Here is an 18949-nt window from a genome sequence, read left to right on the forward strand (position 1 = left end):
TTCTAAAGATGTAATTCCATCTCTTACCAACAGAGCCACACCACTACCACCTATGCCTTTCTGCCTGTTCTTTCAATACAAAGTATATCCTTTGATCTTGAGCTCCCAACTATGGCCTTCTTTCAGCCAAGATTCAGTGATGCTCACAATATCACACCAACCAATCTTTTAATTGCACCACAAGTTCATCCACTTTATTCTGAATGGTATGTGCATTTTAATAGAGCACTTTCAGTCCCGCATTCTTTGCCCTTTTGAATTTTGCCTCTGTGGTACAATTTAACTCTTTGCTCTGTCTGCATTTGTGCCCAATCATTAGCTTGTCTTTCCTTACTTTCATGTTATACCCATCATCTACTTGTAAACCTGATGGCTCATCGTCAGCTTTATCATATTAGTTCCCACCCCCCTGCCATATTAGTTTAAAGCAGTCTAACAGCTCTAGTAAATCTGCCTGCAAGAATATTGGTCCCCCTCAGATTCAAGTGCAACCCATCCCTTTTGTACAGGTCCCACCTGTCCCAGAAGAGATCCCAATTATGCAGAAATCTGAATCTCTGCCCCCTACGCCAATTCTTCAGCCACGTATTTATCTGCCACCTTATTCTATTCCCATCCTCACAGTTGTGTGGCACAGGCAGCAATTTCGAGATTGCTACATTTCAGATCCCACTTCTCAGCTTCCTTCCTCACTCCCTGTTTCTTTTTTCAGGATTTCCTCCTTTTTTCTACCTATGTTATTGGTACAAATATGTACCACAACTTCTGGCTGCTCACCCTCCCTTTTCAGGATATTGTGGACATGTCCAGGAACATCTTGGACTCTGGCACTTGGGAGGCAAACAACCATCCGTGTTTCCTTTTCATGTCCACAGAATCGCCTATCTGTCCCCGTCTACAGAGTCCGCTGCTGCCATCCTCTTCAGTTCCCTACCCTTGTGAGCCACAGGGCCAGATGCAAGCCCATTGTTGCTTCTCCCGGGTGGGTGGTCCCCACAACAGTTCTAAAAATGGAGTACTTATTGTTGAGGGAGGATAGCCACAAGGGTGCTCTCCACTATCTGACTTTCTCCCTTCCCTCTCCTGACAGTTACCCATTTATCTGCCATGGGGTGACTACCTCCCTGTAGTTCCTGTCCTTCACTGCTTCACTTTCCGTAACAAGCAGAAGGTCATTCCAGTTCCCTAAAAAAGTTATTTATGATGATAATGATAAAGTTATTTCATACCCATTTTTGACCTTGTGTAAAGTAGTTCTTGTACATCCTTCTTTATAAACAGTGAGTGCTTTCAAAAGATCTTAATTGTTTTTAGAGTGATTAGGGATGTCCTGAGATCATGGAAGACATAAAATTAGGAGTCAGTTGAATATCCCTAAAAGTATCTGCCTTAACCACCATCCCTGGCAGTGTGTGCAATGCACCTACAAATCATAGTGTGAAAAAATAACTCTGATGGCCCACCCACCCCCCCCCCCGGCATCCATTCATCCCATCACCTTAAAATTATGCCCCCTCATTTTGGTCATTGTTACTTTGGGGGAAAAGGCACTGGCTGTCTTCTCTATCTATGCCACTGATCATCTTGTATATCAAGTCATGCCTCATCCTCCTTCACTGCAAAGAGAAAAACTGCAGCTTGCTCAACCTTTCTTCATAAGACATGCTCTCTAAATCTCCTCTGGACCTTCTCTAAAGTTTCCACATCCTTCCAATAATGAAGTGATCAAAACCAAACACAATACTCCAGAGGAGATTTACCAGGATGCTGCCATTGTAACCAAACTATCCACAACATCACCAGCCTTCATGTCATCTGCAAACCTACTAACCCACCCTTCAATTTCCTCATCTGTCATTTATAAAAGTCACAAACATTAGAGGTCCCGGAACAGATCTCTTCAAAACACCACTAGTCACCAACCTCCAGACTGAATATGCACCATCTACAACCACCCTGTGCCTTCTGTAGCAAGTCAGCTCTTAATCCATGTATCCAAGATTCTTTGATCCTATGCCTGGAGAAAAGAGAGTGTTTGAAGATCATGATGTCATACCTTGGCTCATCTTCAACCAGGAGACCAATCCCTGTTTACTTCTACATTTCCAAGATCTAGCTAACTTACAGGAGATAGCTCAAAGTATGGAAGATGTACCGTCAATGCCAAAACTGCAAAATTCTACAAATCCACTGGGATAGAAAGTAATCCATTTAGTACCTTTCCCCTGATCCTAACTGTAATCAGTTGGTTCCATCAGGCAGTTGTTAACTTATCACTTTACTTCAACCCTGTTCATGGCAAGAGATTATGAAGTGGTCAAAGGAATTATCCAAATAAGTTTGCAAAGTATTTGTGAAAAGTGTAACTTCCCCAGCAACTCATGGAAAGTTTGGCCCATGACTGCTTATAATAGAGGAGGAGTATTGCAATGGCACTGAGAAGTTTTAATTTTTTGTTGAAAGCATGGAGATATCCAGAGTAAATAGTCAATGAAGCATGCCACTTCCTAAACTATCTACTGGATCTTTCATCAACATCTTTAGTACCATCTATGCAGAGTCCATGTGTCCTACCTCAATCTCATCAGCTACCTCAGAAATGAAGTACAAACAAATCACCCTTAACCTTGAGAGACATCCAAGAAACAAAGAATATCCATATCATACAAGTGATAGGAATATCCAATTCCAACTCCAAAATATAAGCACCTCTCCTTGACTTTGAACATTATTAGCGTTATAGAATCCTCATTGTCAGCTTCCTGGAGGTAATTATTGACCAGAAGTTCAAACTGATCTAGCTACAGAAATGCGTTAGCTTGAAGAGGAGGGATGAGCCTGAACGCTTTGTGGCCATTGACACAATTTCTGATTCTATTTCCAATGCATCCTATACAAATGTCAGAGTATGATGGACTACCCTCTACTGGTCAGGATATTCACAATTTCAACAGCATTTAACAGGCTTGTCAATGTCCAAACAAGCAGCTCACTTGGTTGACATCCTACTCACCATCCAAAACTTCTATCCCACTACTATCAGCTTCTTGAACAAACCTCTTGTATAATAAGATGGACTTTTGGCTTCAGAGACTACCTCATTGTATTCTTGCACTTCACTTGTTTGCATTTTTTTGCCACTTTTACACTTTATTCTAAACTTTACTCTGCATTGTAAAGCACCTTATTCTAGTTCAATGCACTGTGTAATGATACGACAAGCTTTTCACTGTGCCTTGGTACACGTGACAATAGTAAACCAATACTAATAAACATTTGACTCTTTTCATTATTGGTCCATAATGGAGGCAGCCTCTACAATCTACAAAATGCACTGCAGTATCTCACTGATGTTTCTGTAACTCCAGATCTATAATCTCTACCAGATAGAAGTCAAAAGCAGCTGGTGTAAGGCAATGACCCCACTTGGAGCTCCCTTTAGATTCATGCATCATTCTGACTTGTAAATCTTCACTGTTCCTGCATTGTGCTAGGTCAGAACTCTGAAACTCCCTACTTTAAGACCACTGTAGGAGTAAATGGGACAACAGTTCAAGAAGATGGCTCTGCACTGCTTCAGAAGGGAAAGGAGCAATGGGCATTAAATGGGTATTGGCTTTGCTAACAAAGCCCACATCTAGAGTAAAGAGGTGAAATATACAGTATGTTATTATTTAAATTGCTCTTGACAGAGCATTCTTTTTCAAGACATTGCTTAAAATTGATTGAATCCCTTTTATTCAATGTAAGTAACATTTCTGTTTGCTTACATGCACATTAGATAACACTATATAGGAACATATTGGTCTAGAAATTCAGTCACACAATGCTTTTCTTTAAGCTTTGTGTAATTGAAAATTGACTTGACACATGCTCTAATCCTCATTGAAGCTCCTCCTTCAACCTCTGACCCCAGACTTGATCCTCATCCTTCTGCCACCTGTCTTTCCTCCCCCAATAATTATTTATGTCCTGGGCTATTTCAATTTTCATCACAGTAAAGTGCAAGCTGGCGACCGTAGAGCTCTACTGAAATTTGCAATGGATTACTCATAACATACATCCAAAGGCAAGTGATTGTGGGCACTATAATTTTTGCATGTAGTATAATGCATGGTATTTCTGTGAATCTTGTAACTGGTTATATCTATTTAACTTAAAGGCTGTAAAATAACATATCCCCAAATTATTTCCAATATCTGTTACCGAAGTTAAGGATCCCCATGGTGGAGCTGAACATCAGAAAATCTCCCTATTTGTAACCTTTTACACTTTTTATATCTTCTCTCAGATGATAAAATACATTAATGAATTAAATAATTTATTACTATTTGCAAAACTAATTTTGCCCTCTAGTTCTAAAAACAGTGATCAAAGATAATGTACATTATTTGAGAACTGATACAATTTAGAATCAGAATCAAGTTTTTTTTATCACTGACATATGTCAAACATGGAACATAGAATATAAATCAGTACAGCACAGTACAAGCCCTTCTGCCCATGATGTTGTGCTAACTTTTTAATTTACTCTAAGATCACAGCACTAGTGTAGTGGTTAGTGTAACATTTTACAACACCAGCGAATAGAGTTCAATTCCTTCCACTGTCTGTAAGGAGCTTGTACATTCTCCTGTGAACATGTGGATATTCTCCAGCTGTTTGAATTTCCCCCCACATTCCAAAGACATACAGGTTAGGGCAGGCAAGTTGTGGGTATGCTATGTTGGTGCCAAAAATATGGTGACACTGATGGAAAGCCCCCAGCACATCTTCAGCCTATGGTGGTCATTGAAACAAATAGCGCATTCCATTGTGTGTTTCAATATACAAGTGACAAATAAAGCTAGTTTTATTAAAAAACCTTTAATCTAACTTTTCCCTCTCACACAACCTTCCAGTTTTCTTCCGTCCATGTGGCTCTCTAAGAGACTCTTAAATGTCCCAAATATATCTGCCTTTACCTCCACACATAGCAGTGCATTCCACATACCTACCATTCTCTGACATCCTGCTTATACGTTCCTCTAATTACCTTAAAATTATACCTCTCATACTAGTCATTTTCATCCTGGGAAAAAGTCTCTGGCTGTCCATTCTATCTAAGCCTCTTATTATCTTGTGCACTTCTATTATGTTACTTCTCATCCTCCTTTGCTAAAAAGAGAATATAATGATTGCCTCATATAAAGAGGCAACCAGAACACAACACTCCGAGCATGGTCTACCCATAGGTAGGTGGGGGGGGGGGGGGGGGTGTGTGTGTGTGTCCTGGTGGAGTCTTCAGGGTACACAGGGTACGTCATTACAAGCTCTTTGTACCAATCTTTTTGGTGATTGCTCATCGTAAGCTGGGCATTTGAAACCTGGCATGCCTCTCCAGGTTTTTTTATGAGAGAGTTGCTAGCTTGACACTCAACCTAGGCATGGATGGAGAGCCTGCAAGGGAGCTGGCTGGATTTGAACACGGGACCTCTCGGCCCGAAGTCCAGTGCTGATGCCACTACGCCCACCAGCCGGTAACTAGAGTTTTATAGAGCTACAAAATGTTGCTGTAACACTTGTACTGAGTCCTCAGACTGGTGAAGGCCAACATACCATACACCTTAACATTCTATAATTTCTGCAGCAACTTTGGGGAATCTGTGGATGTGGATCCCCAAGATCCCTCAGTTCCTTTATACTGCTAAGGATCCTGCCATTAATCCTGTGTTCTGCTTTCAAGTTTGACATTCCAAAATGAATCACTTTACAGTTTTCCATATTGAACTTCTCTTGCCACTTCTCAACCTGGCTCTGCATCTTATCAATGTTCCATTGTAATCTATGACAACCTTCTACATTATCCACAAAAACCACAAGCTTTTGTGTCATTTATAAATATACTAACTCAACCCTCCACTTCTTCATCCAAGTCATTTATAAAAATCATAGGGGTCACAGAACAGCTCCCTGCACAACACCAGTGGTCACCAACCTCCAAGCAGAGTACGCTCCACCTACAACCATCCACTGTCTTCCGTGGGCAAACCAATTCTGAATCCACGCAGTCAAATGTTGCTAACTTTCTGAATGAGTCAACCTTGTCAAATGCCCTATTAAAATCTATAAACATTGCATGCATTGCTCTACCTTCATCAATTTGTTTTTATTACTTTCTCAAAAGATTCAACCAGGATACAGTTGCAATAGGGTAGAGCTTGAGATATCTGCAGCAGTTACTTATATAGTGTAGTGCCAGATTTAAAAAGTGGCGGGGACTTGTTAGGTCTTTCTGCAGAGCTTCAGGTTGTTCGGGTTATTAGGGACTTGGCATAGGACAATAAAATGAAGTTAGATTTTAGTGATAGGTTTTTAGTGAAGTGGCCATTGTCGGAGTCAGACAGATTTACAGTGGAAAACTGAGGCTTTGGCTTGAGATGGTTCGTTGAGGAGAGGCAAAGGCTAAATTGAGGTTTTTGTCAAGTTCCTCTTTCTTTCTTTATTAGTGCATAGCTAAAATAGTTAGAGTGGATCCCAGCTCAGTGATGTGCTCCTCATGCAAGATGTGAGAGAACTGGGAGATCTCCAGTCTCAGTGACTGTGACATCTGCAAAAAGTGCCTCTGGGTGCAGCTCCTCAAAGACTATGTTAGGGAACTGCAGTGGCAGCTGAGCAGCTGCAGCTTCAATTCAGTAGAAATAATGAAGAAGTGATAGATAGGAGCTACAGGAGGTGGTGCATCATATTTGCAGGAGTCAGATAGCTAGGTGTCTGTCAAGAGAGGGAAAGGGAATAGGCAGATAGTGCAGAGTACCCCTGTGGCCGTTCCTCTCAGTAACAAGATACTGTTGAGGTGAGGGGGGGTGACCTGTCAGGGGAAAGCCGAAGCAACCAAAGTAGTGAGGTAACGCTCATGGATCATTCAGAAATCTGATGGCAGTAAATGGCATGGTGTTGATAATATGTAGAGACTTTATTGGAAGCAAACAGAAAAGGTAGTGGAATATTCATGAACCGAAAGAGAGAGGATTAAGGAGGCAGAACACAGCATTCTAAAAGGAGTGAGCTTTGAGAAAGCATAGGCCCAATGAAGGTAAAGCAGTAGTGTGCCCAAGAAAAAATTGTAAACAAAGAGCTACTGTATGGATGCGTTTCTTATGGAGGGCATAAACTGAGTAAGCATTAAGTTAATTGCTTTTCTTGGTGTCAAGAAACGCATATGCACTTTACACGCTGCAAAAAATAAGCGTAGAAAAGGCAAAGGCAGGCAAAGTAGGCGGTTATTAGCTAAGCAGATAAAATAGTTGTACGTCATTAAGGATGAACTTGGTCTGCAGTTGGTTATTGAGATAAAAGCATGTCAACACTTAAACTGATCAAAACACCCAACATTCGATAGGTTTCATTGAGATCCCCCCTCCCCCAATTGGTCTAAATTCCATAGATTACAGGTCTAAAGCCATCAAATGCTCCTCATATGATAAATCTTGCAATCCTGGAATCATTTTTATTACCCTCCTTTGAATTGTCCCCAAAGTCAGCACATATCTTTCTTAGATAAGGGGCCCAAAACTGCTCACAGTACTTCTAAGTGAGGCCTCACCAGTGCCTGACAAGTGACTGAGTTTTGTATTTCAACATGCCTTCAGGTACATACTGTGGATCAGAAATCATACAGCAGGATGCCAACATAATGATTTTTAAAGTGAGATAAAAACAGGAACCGCAGAAAATATTATGCGGACTACACACCGTCTGTGGAGAAAAGGAAACTGAGTCACATCAGAACTGGACTAGGACTGAATAAGTATATAAAAACTGCAGATGCTAGAGATCTAAAACACCCAAAAGTACTGCAAACGTTCAGTAAATCAGGCAGCACCTGTAGAGAGTGAATTAAAGGTATTGCTGCAGACCAATGAATACCTCTCTCTGTCCACCATGAAAAGTAACTGGCCCAAAATGCTAAACCTGGCCTCCTCCCAAAGCTGCTGTCTAACCTGCTGAACATCACCAGAAGATATTACTCTTTGATTTTATGTTAGGCTTCATTAAAACAGTGTGAAATGCCAAAGCCAGAAAGATTTGAACATGTGTTAGATTGAGAATTAATCCAAAAGACAACAGGAACTTCAGGGTTAATTCTTGTAGACAAGCATAGAGCAAGTGATGCAAGGGCATGGAATACTGGGGGAGTTCAGCAGCTTTGGTAAAATTATGAGAAGGGGCAGAACTGGCAGTTTGAACTGATGACTTCTCCTCCAGGTGTGTTACCCATTGATTGTTCCTGGCTGCGGAGCGTTTAGAGAATTTTGTTTCAAATTTCCCTGATCTTCATTTTTTTTAAACTTTTCAGTTCTTGGTCAGTTTTAATGAAAGTTCACAGTTCTCTTGTTTTCTCACTCGACACAAACTAGGTTTTGCCGTATTCTCCTTTCCACATCTTACAGCTCTATTTTTCCTCTTCTCTGTCAAATTTCTAGCATCTGTAATTTTTTGTGATTACCTGAAATTCACCTTGTTACGACATTTTCAGGAACTTTAGTGTAAAGGTATTAACACTTCCCCTAAAACAAAAGAAAAAGGTATTTCAAATAAGCACATCAGAATTAATGATAGACAAACTATGAATCAACTACTATGAATTATGTTTTGCGACTCATTTTTAAGTATTATTACAAAATCCTGAATGACAAACATCACAATGATTATCATATAACTTCACTTTGACAGTACCACATTCCAGTCCATTTTATCTGCTTCCCAATAAACACACATCTATGTACATTTTTATTTTTAGTCGGTGACTGGTGGTAGACAAGGAATACTTTAGAGAATTTCTGTTCCCTAATTCAGGTGGACTGAGGTCAGATGCTGAAATTGGGTACATCAGCAAAGTTGGTATAAATGTCTTTAATTTTGAAACGCAATATAAAATAGGCAGGCAAGAATGAAGGGAAGATACATTTAAATCTTAATTTTATGTTTTCCATGATCTCAGGACATCCCAACTCAACCCATAGCCCTCCATTTTTCTTTCATCCAAATCCCCATCTTTGTGAGAGGGCAGGATTGGATCTTAGAGTAGCTTAAAAGGTTTAGAACATAGAATAGTACAGCACAGTACAGGCCCTTCAGCCCACAGTGTTGTGCCAACCCTTAAACCCTACCTCCCATATACCCCCCCACACCTTAAATTCCTCCATATACCTGCCTAGTAGTCTCTTAAATTTCACTAGTGTATCTGCCTCCACCACTGACTCAGGCAGTGCATTCCACGCACCAACCACTCTCTGAGTAAAATACCTTCCTCTAATATCCCCCTTGAACTTTCCACCCCTTACCTTCAAGCCATGTACTCTTGTATTGAGCAGTGGTGCCCTGGGGAAGAGGCGCTGGCTGTCCACTCTGTCTATTCCTCTTAATATTTTTTATACCTCTATCATGTCTCCTCTCATCCTCCTTCTCTCCAAAGAGTAAAGCCCTAGCTTCCTTAATCTCTGATCATAATCCATACTCTCTAAACCAGGCAGCATCCTGGTAAATCTCCTCTGTACCCTTTCCAATGCTTCCACGTCCTTCCTATAGTGAGGCGACCAGAACTGGACCCAGTACTCCAAGTGTGGCCTAACCAGAGTTTCATAGAGCTGCATCATTACGCCGCGACTTAAAGTATATCCCTCGACTTATGAAAGCTAACACTTCATAAGCTTTCTTAACTACCCTAACTACCTGTGAGGCAACTTTCAGGGATCTGTGGACATGTACCCCCAAATCCCTCTGCTCTTCCACACTTCCAAGTAACCTGCCATTTAATTTGTACTCTGCCTTGGAGTTTGTCCTTCCAAAGTGTTCCACCTCACACTTCTCTGGGTTGAACTCCATCTGCCACTTCTCAGCCCACTTCTGCATCCTATCAATGTCTCTCTGCAATCTTTGACAATCCTCTAAACTATCCACAACACCACCAACCTTTGTGTCATTTCCAAACTTGCCAACCCACCTTTCTACCCCCACATCCAGGTTGTTAATAAAAATCACGAAAAGTAGAGGTCCCAGAACCAATCCTTGTGGGACACCACTAGTCACAACCCTCCAGTCCGAATGTACTCCCTCCACCACAACCCTCTGCTTTCTGCAGGCAAGCGAATTCTGAATCCACCTGGCCAAACTTCCCTGGATCCCATGCCTTCTGACTTTCTGAATAAGCCTACCATGTGGTACCTTGTCAAATGCCTTACTAAAATCCATGTAGATCACATCCACTGCACTACCCTCATCTATATGCCTGGTCACCTCCTCAAAGAACTCTATCAGGCTTATTAGACACGATCTGCCCTTCACAAAGCCATGCTGACTGTCCCCGTTTGCATAGCGTTGTGGAGCCACGAGTCTGTGCTGCACTGTACTATTCTCTGTTGCATGTTCAATTAAAAGCTTAGCTGGAACATCAAAAGCAATGGTGAATTTCGTTATCAATCTCTTTTGTGAGAGGTGCTTTCCAATGTTTTGTCATAGGCCTTTACTGTTGGGGGCCAGCATGTTATTAGAAAATTATATTAATGTGAGGTGCATTCCCTTTTTTCATCATTGACTGAGTCGATGATGATTTGGAGCTTAGACCACAATCATATGTATACATTATCTATGTATTACAACATAATGATTGAGATCAAAATAGTCTTGGTTCTGGAGCAAAGGGAGATTTGCTAACAATTTCCCATTGTTCCTGTAGGGTCATTATCTAGCAGAATGCTTGATAATAAACTGACTGAAGTATTGGGGTAGTGATGAGGTCTGGATTGACACCAGTCTGCACTGAGTGTGAATTTGTGGTGGAGTGATTGGTTAAGATCATGTGCTACTTTGCTGCATCTGTAGGTTTAAAATTTTCAGAGGCAGCCAGATTAAGGGAGGCTGCTTTTGATTGACTGAATCTAAAGTTTATGCAAAACTAAGAAATAACCAGTGTCTATTTAGGCTTATCAGGAAGAGGTCTTCATTGGAATTAACTTGCCCTACTGAGCAAGGCATGAAGTGATATGGGGAGAAGGCAGGAGATTTGAACTGAGAGTGAAATTGGATCAACCATGATGAAATGGTGGTGTAGACTCGATGGGCTAAATGGCCTAATTCTGCTCCTATATCTTATGGTTTACTTCTTCTAGTTTCACCTTTTCAGAGATTTGTGACCACTCTGACCATGGCATGGAATCACTGGAAGATAAACTAGGATTTTTCCAAGGCTGGATTAGAGTCCATCTTGATTCTGGATATCAGCAAGACATTTGATAAGGTACCCCATGCAAGGCTTATTGAGAAAGTAAGAAGGCTCAGGATCCAAGGGGACATTGCTTTGGGGATCCAGAATTGGCTTGCCCACAGGAGGCAAAGAGTGGTTGTAGATGGGTCATATTCTGCATGGAGGTCGGTGACCAGTGGTGTGCCTCAGGGATCTGTTCTGGGACCCCTTCTCTTCGTGATTTTTATAAATGACCTGGATGAGGAAGTGGAGGGATGGTTAGTAAATTTTCTGATGACACAAAGGTTGGGGGTGTTGTGGATAGTTTGGAGGTCTGTCAGAGGTTACAGCAGGACATTGATAGGATACAAAACTGGGCTTAGAAGTGGCAGGTGGAGTTCAACCCAGATAAGTGTGAGACGGTTCATTTTGGTAGGTCAAATATGATGGCAGAATATAGTATTAATGGTAAGACTCTTGGCAGTGTGGAGGATCAGAGGGATCTTGGGGTCTAAGTCCATTGGACACTCAAAGCTGCTGCATAGGTTGACTGTGTGGTTAAGAAGGCATACAGTGCATTGGCCTTCATCAATTCTGGGATTGAGTTTAGGAGCCGAGAGGTAATGTTGCAGCTACATAGGACCTTGGTCAGACCCCACTTGGAGTTCTGTGCTCAGTTGTGGTCCCCTCACTATTGGAAGGATGTGGAAACCATAGAAAGGGTGCAGAGGAGATTTACAAGGATGTTGCCTGGATTGGGGAACATGCCTTATGAGAATAGGTTGAGTGAACTCTGCCTTTTCTCCTTGGAGCGAAGGAGGATGAGAGGTGACCTGATAGAGGTGTACAAGATGATGAGATACATTGATAGTCAGAGGATTTTTCCCAGGGCTGAAATGTCTGGCATGAGAGGGCACAGTTTTAAAGTGCGTGGAAGTAGGTACAGAGGAGATGTCAGGGGCAAGTTTTTCACGCAGAGTGGTGAGTGTGTGGAATGAACTGCCAGCGACGGTGGTGGAGGCGGATATGATAGGGTCTTTTAAGAGACTCCTGGATAGGTACATGGAACAAGTACATAGGTACATAGGTACAAGTAGAAAGATAGAGGACTATGGGTAACCCTTGGTAATTTCTAAGGTAGGGACATGTTCAGCACAGTTTTGTGGGCCGAAGGGCCTGTATTGTGCTGCAGGTTTTTCTACATTTCTATGTTTGATCTCCTCCATTGCTTCCAAGTCAGAAGGATAAAGAGCCATAGAGTACAACAGAGAATCAGGCCCTTCGGCCCACCTCATTCTTGCCAAACTGTTATTCTGTCCAGTTCTTTCAACCCACACCTGGACTATGATCCTCCATACTCATCCCATCCACGTAGCTATCAAAACTTCTCTTAAATGTACCAATTGAACCCATGTCCACCACTTCCACTGGCAACTTGTTTTGCCCTTGCACCACCCTCTGAGAGAAGAAGCTCCCTCTTAGGTTCCCATAAAATATTTCAACTTTCACTCTTATCAAATGACCTCTAGCTCTAGTCTCACCCAACCTCAGTGGAAAAAGGCTACTTGCATTTACTCTATCTATACCCCTCATAATTTTATATACCGCTATCAAATCTCCCCTCATTCTCTTGTGCTCCAGGGAATAAAGATCTAACCTATTCAATCTTTCCGTATAACTCACATTTTAAAGTCCTGGAAACATCCTCGTAAATTTTCTCTGAACTCTTTCAATCTTAACGATATTTTTCATGTAAGTAGGTAAACAGAACTGTACACAATACTCTAAATTAAGCCTCACCAATGTCTTATACAATTTCAACATAACATCCCAGCTCCCTCCTCAGTACTGTGAAGGCTAATGTACCAAAAGCTCTTTTTATGACCCTATTGACCTATGACATCACTGTCAAGGAATTATGGATCTGTATTCCCAGTTCTCTTTGTTCTACCACACTCCTCAGTGCCCTACCATTCACTGTGTAAGTCCTATCCTGATTGGTGCTCTTGAAGTGCAACACCTTACAATTATCTGCATTGAATTTCATCGGTTATGTTTCAACCCATGTTTCAAACTGGCCCAGATCCCACTGCAAGTTTTAGTAGCCTTAAACATTGTCTACTATGCCCTTAATCTTGGTATCATCTGCAAATTTGCAGATCCGGTTTACTACATTGTCATCCAGATCATTGAGAGAGATGACAAACAGCAACAGACCTAGCACTGATCCTCAGTAGTCAGAGAGGCAGCAATCTACTGCTGCTCATTGGCTTCTCCCAGTAAGCCGACGTTGAATCCAGTTGACTACTTCATCCTGAATGCTGAGCAACTGAACCTTCCTGAACAGCCTCCCATATAGGATTTTATCAAAAGCCTTGTTAAGCTTCATGTAGATAGCATCCACTGCCTTTCTGATAACCTCTTCAAAAAACTCTAATAAGCTTTGTTAGACATGACCTACCGTGAACAAAGCTATGTTGACTATCCCTAGTGAGGCCATGTCTATCCAAACACTTGTATATTCTGTCCCTTAGAATATCTTCCAGTAGTTTACCCACTACTGACGTCAGGCTCACCAGCCTATAATTTTCTGGCTTATTCTTAAAGCCTTTCTTGAACAAAGGAACAACATTACCTGTCCTTCAGTCCTCTGGCTCCTCTGCTATGGTTAAGGACATTAAAGATAGCTGCATTAGCCTCCCACGAGGTCAAGGGACATCCTGTCATGCCCTGGGCATCTTCTCTTCTGTAACCTGCACACACTACTGTTTTGCCTCAGTTCTGTAGACTCTGTCCATCTCCCGAGTAAGATCTCCCTGATCTCTTATGCCACCATGCATAGATAACCACAGTGATCTTTAATTTTCTCCTTTGCCATCCTTTTGCTCTTAAAGTATCTGTAGAAGCCCTCGGGATTTTTCTTCACCTTGTCTGCCAGAGCAACCTCACACCTTTTAGCCCTCCTGATTTCCCACATAAATGTTCTCTTGCATCTCTTATAATCTTCAAGTGTGCCATTTGTTCTTTGCTGCCAATACCCTTATGCACTTACTTCTTCAAAAATCCAAGATTCCTTAAACCTATTAGATTTGCTTTTCATTCGAAGAGGAACACACAAACTCTGTTCTCTCAATATTTCACTTTTGAAGGCTTTCCACTTTTGCTGCCACACCTGTCAGATCTTCTCTGATAGCATCAAAACTGTCTTTCCTTCCATTTAGAATCTCAAAACTGTGCAAGTCATATCCTTTTCCATAGTTATCTTGAAACTAATGTAATTAAGATCACTAAATCCAAAATGTTCCCCTTCATACACTTCTCTCACCTGCGCTTGTCTCATTGCCTAATAGGAGGTCCAATATCTAGTATAAATGCTTCTTGCCAGTTATCAATTACTGAAATTTGTTGCATGCAAACATGGACTGCTTTTTTACTTAAGGGTCATGAATGGTGTTGAAACTTTATAATACAGCAGATTTTTAAAAGTTCATTGCAATCCAGAAAGCGGCTTCATACTGTATTTCCACTCAGAATGTTGAACACCAACTTGTTCTTGTAAATCCCAAGGCAGTACATTCATGAACTAAGTAGAATGACATGACAGGCTAATAATTTCCATCAATTATTTTTCATGGAAGAGGTATTAATAAATGCTCCTTTACGTATCTCAGATATTCAACTATTAATCATTGTTATAAACTAGAACATCATCAGTTAGGTTGACCTACTTTTGTCAATAATGATGCTCTTGGATTTCCCAGAAAATAAATAGACCGGCTATTTCTAGGCATTCAGCAAGATGAAATTGGAATTATTTGATGCCCTTCCCCTACCAAAATGAAGAACAAATCAAGAAAAAGTGGTACTGATAAAGATTGATTTTATTTTTCCCTAAAACGCAGCAAGAAGAGAGAACCTGTAAAAAATAATTCACAAAAGCTGTTGTATTGTCTTCCGGGTTTCTATGCTAATCTATAAAATTTGATTTCTTTCTTTTGTTGTATTTATAGCGAGATAGCGCATTCCAGTGGATTGCAAGTTTGTCCTTATTTCATTGGCCATGGGATAGGCTCGTATTTTCATGGACATCCTGAAATTTGGCATCATGGTAAGTTTTTCACTTTGATTGCTCAAGTTCAATAACATTTACTTAACTACTTGTAAAAGTTTTTTAATCAAAATGTTTCTCTTTATTATTAATTGCCAGCAAAATCTGCAAATTAATGGTTGGCAGTTCCGACACTCTAAGATAAGCCTTGGTGTTTTGAGGTGTGCAGGTGGGCATGCTAGAAGCAGTATCAACCATACTTAAACATGGTGCAGCTGCAACACAGGACTAAATGCATGCTCCATTTAAAAATCAACATGCAATAAACAGAGCCAAGCAATAACATGCCCAGCGGAATAGATCATAGCTATGTAGTTCTGTTACATCTACAGTAGTTGTGAATGACAATAACCAATTAAGGACGATAAGGCTCTATGCATGAACATCTCCATCCTCAACAATGATGGAACCTAGCATGTACAGTAGAATGCAAAAGTCTTAGGCACCCTAGAGTTTTCAGATGGTGTGGCCTCTACATCATTGAGGCTGTCTGGGAGAGACAGAAGCAAGTGAGACAGCCAAAGTCTGCAGAAGGACTGTGACACGTCCTCTAAGTTGCTTGGGACAACTTATCAACTGATTTTCTTTTAGAACTGCACAACAGTGTACCTAAGAGAATTGATGCAATTTTAAAGGCAAAGGGTGGCAAAGCCAAATATTGATTTGATTTTTTTTGCTGTTTACTGCTCTTTCTTGTAATGTTTTTGATATTTAGAAACCTTCCATTTCATTATTTTGAAAGCATCTTCGCTTTACAGAATTTTTTACATCTGCCTATGACTTTTGTACAATACTGTAAGTGCTAATGATAAAAATGAACATTTTTTAACCATCCATTTGCTTGCAGTGGTAACAGGATGAAGCATATGTTTCCTTCTTCAGCTAAGCAATTCACTGTTGTGATAATAAGAACTGGCTGTGAGCCCTGGACAAGCCTTTGGACATCCTAGCTGTAGTGCTGAAGATATGCACTCCAGAACTAGTTGGGCATCTAGGCAAGCTGTTCCTGGATAATTAAAACACTGTCATCTATTCAACAATGTGGAAAATTGTCCTGTTTACAAAATGTGGGATGTGCAATTTTGTTAATTGCTATTGAATCAGTCAACTCTTAATAATAAGCTAAGCAATGGAGGTGATATTACTATAACATATCACTTGCTCACCAATAATCTGCTTACCAATACCCAGTTCAGATTTTGCAGGATTGCTTCAGATCTCATCATAGTCTTGGAAAAAGGTGCAGCAAAGAGCTGACATCTAAAGATGAGATGCAAGAGACTGCATTTGATATTAAGGCAGCTTTTGATGGAGTGTAGCATTTGAGTAGTGGTAAAATTAAATTCAGTGAGCATCAAGGAGGGGAAGATTTCAGGACTGATGAAAGGTCTCGGCCCAAAACATCAACTGTTTATTCATTTCCATAGATGGTACCTGGCCCGCTGAGTTTCTCCAACATCTTGTAAGCGTTGCTCTGGATTTCCAGCATCTGCGGATTCACTTGTGTTGAAAATGAGGATATTTGCTAATGATTGCAATAATACTCAATTTCAATTGCATCTCGGCAAATGAAGCACACACACCTGCAGAAAGGAAAATTCAGACAACATTCAGACTGGTGCTGAAAAGTGGCAAGTAAAATTAATGCTGCAGACATGCTAGGAAATAATCATCTCAACATGATAGGCTTGCTTCAGTTCAATAACCTTGCCATCACCAAATATCCACTGTCGGTATTGTGGAATATCACCATTGACTAGAACCTGAACTGGACCAGCCTCATAAAAAGTTTGGCTACAAGGGCAAGCAAGAGATTGGCTTTTCTACTCTGGCTCACTTTCTGATAACCCCCTTTCCACTTTCCATCCAGTGCAAGCTGGGAGTGTGATACAATACTGACCACTTGTCTGGATGAGTGAAGCTCCAAAAATGTGCAAGAAACTTAACACTGCCTTTAACAAAGCAACGTGCTTGACTGGTTTCACATCTAAGCATTCAATAATTCCACCCACTACCAACACACAGTGGCTGCATTTTATCCCATCCACTGCACTTACTCAATTTGGCAGTTCCAACAGCAACCTCCAAATTTGTGACCTCTGCTACCAGGAATAACAAGAACTTAGGTTCATGGTCCCTTACACAGCACACACCATTGTGTCCTGGAAATATATTACCTGGAACTCCCATCCCAGCAATATCTTCGCCAGAGGACTGTGGTGTTTGAAAGTGGTAGTTCACCCTCACTTTCTCAAACGCAACTGAACTTCAACAATAAAATTTCTTACCAGCAACAACTTTATCTTGGAAATTGAAAATATAAAACTGTATTGTTTTTATCCTTTTCTGCTGTATTATATTTTCACTGAGCCTTTTTATCCTGCAACTGTGTTTGCCTCTGATGTTTACAGCCACTGCCAAAATAATTTTGGGTCACTTCTCTGGGCTTTGAACTTCCTGCTTATTTCTTTCTGGATATCTGTCAATCTTTTTGTATGTCTCTGATCTATATTTGTCACATTCTGTATACATCATCCATGTCTGTAGTTGTGTATGTCTTGTGTGTTCATTTTTCTTTCTCCTTTTATTTTCTTTTCCTTTTGAAATCATTTCCCTCCTTTTTCTCTCATCACTTATTTTCTGTAAATTTGCATTTCAAATTTCCAGTGCACATTCTTTTGAGGGTAGGTTTTTATGTTTGGCAAACTTAACACATATGCAGGCACCAACCAGGGTGAAATAACAGCATGAAAGGGCACTAAGCTTCCTACAGTGTGTGTACGGACAAAGAAGAGGATCAAAGAAAAACATTTTGACTGCTATTGCAAGTATTGCTGAAGGACAAAAGAGTAGCATTCTAGAGTGCTGAACTCTCAGACATTTGTAAAGACAGTATATCAAAGCTCAAATCATGAATCTTAATCTCAGGAGTAAAACTAGCATGTTTGTCAAACTGAAATGGTAGGGTGAGAGACAGGGAGGGGGGCAGAGTTAAGGTTACTATTGTGTTCTTGTAACAAAAATCTGTTGGAAGTACTAGAAGATTAAATAAGCATATTTAAAACAACAATTTACATTTATTTGTTATCTTTAGCATGATTGAAATCTTCTTAAATACTCAAGGAAAATTTGAGCAAAATTTTCTCAAGCAAAATTTAAATGGATCCTTATAAGAAGATGACATCCAGGACAAAGAGAGCTAATGTTTAATCAAAGATCTATGTTCTAAATAAGGAGAGGTGGAGAGATTTATGAGGTGATTCCAAACAGGTGTAGACAACAGACACAGTTGCCAATTACACTGCAAAGAAATATGAGACAAGAACTAATGTTTTGCAGATTATTAACTATTAAAATAATTGATAATATGATAATTACGTTTTAAATTTTTGATATGTTATAAAATGACTAGGAAAGCAGGTTGCCTGCTTTAAAGGTTTGTCTTTCATGACTGTCATTCTGTAAATCATTTTTCTCAATGGAAAATTCTATGAAAAAAATCAAGTAAGTCTTCCTTGTTTGGCTCAGATTTTACATTTATCAGAAAAAGGCAATACACCCTCTTGGCAGCTTGTGGGCAGATTTGTCACTTGAAGAACCTCTCAGTGTAGAATGTT

The 18949-nt window shown here is 40.4% G+C and overlaps 1 protein-coding gene across 1 annotated transcript in view; it reads left to right on the plus strand.

Annotated features, from left to right (window-relative positions):
- metap1d (methionyl aminopeptidase type 1D (mitochondrial)) overlaps positions 1-18949 on the plus strand; it is a 133125-nt gene that overhangs the window by 102309 nt on the left and 11867 nt on the right. The window contains exon 7 of the mRNA XM_059966647.1: positions 15235-15332. Coding sequence (XP_059822630.1) covers positions 15235-15332 — 98 coding nt within the window. The remainder of the gene's footprint in view (positions 1-15234; positions 15333-18949) is intronic.

This window comes from Hypanus sabinus, chromosome 4 (genome assembly GCF_030144855.1).
Source record: "Hypanus sabinus isolate sHypSab1 chromosome 4, sHypSab1.hap1, whole genome shotgun sequence".
Classification (NCBI taxonomy): Eukaryota; Metazoa; Chordata; class Chondrichthyes; order Myliobatiformes; family Dasyatidae; genus Hypanus; species Hypanus sabinus.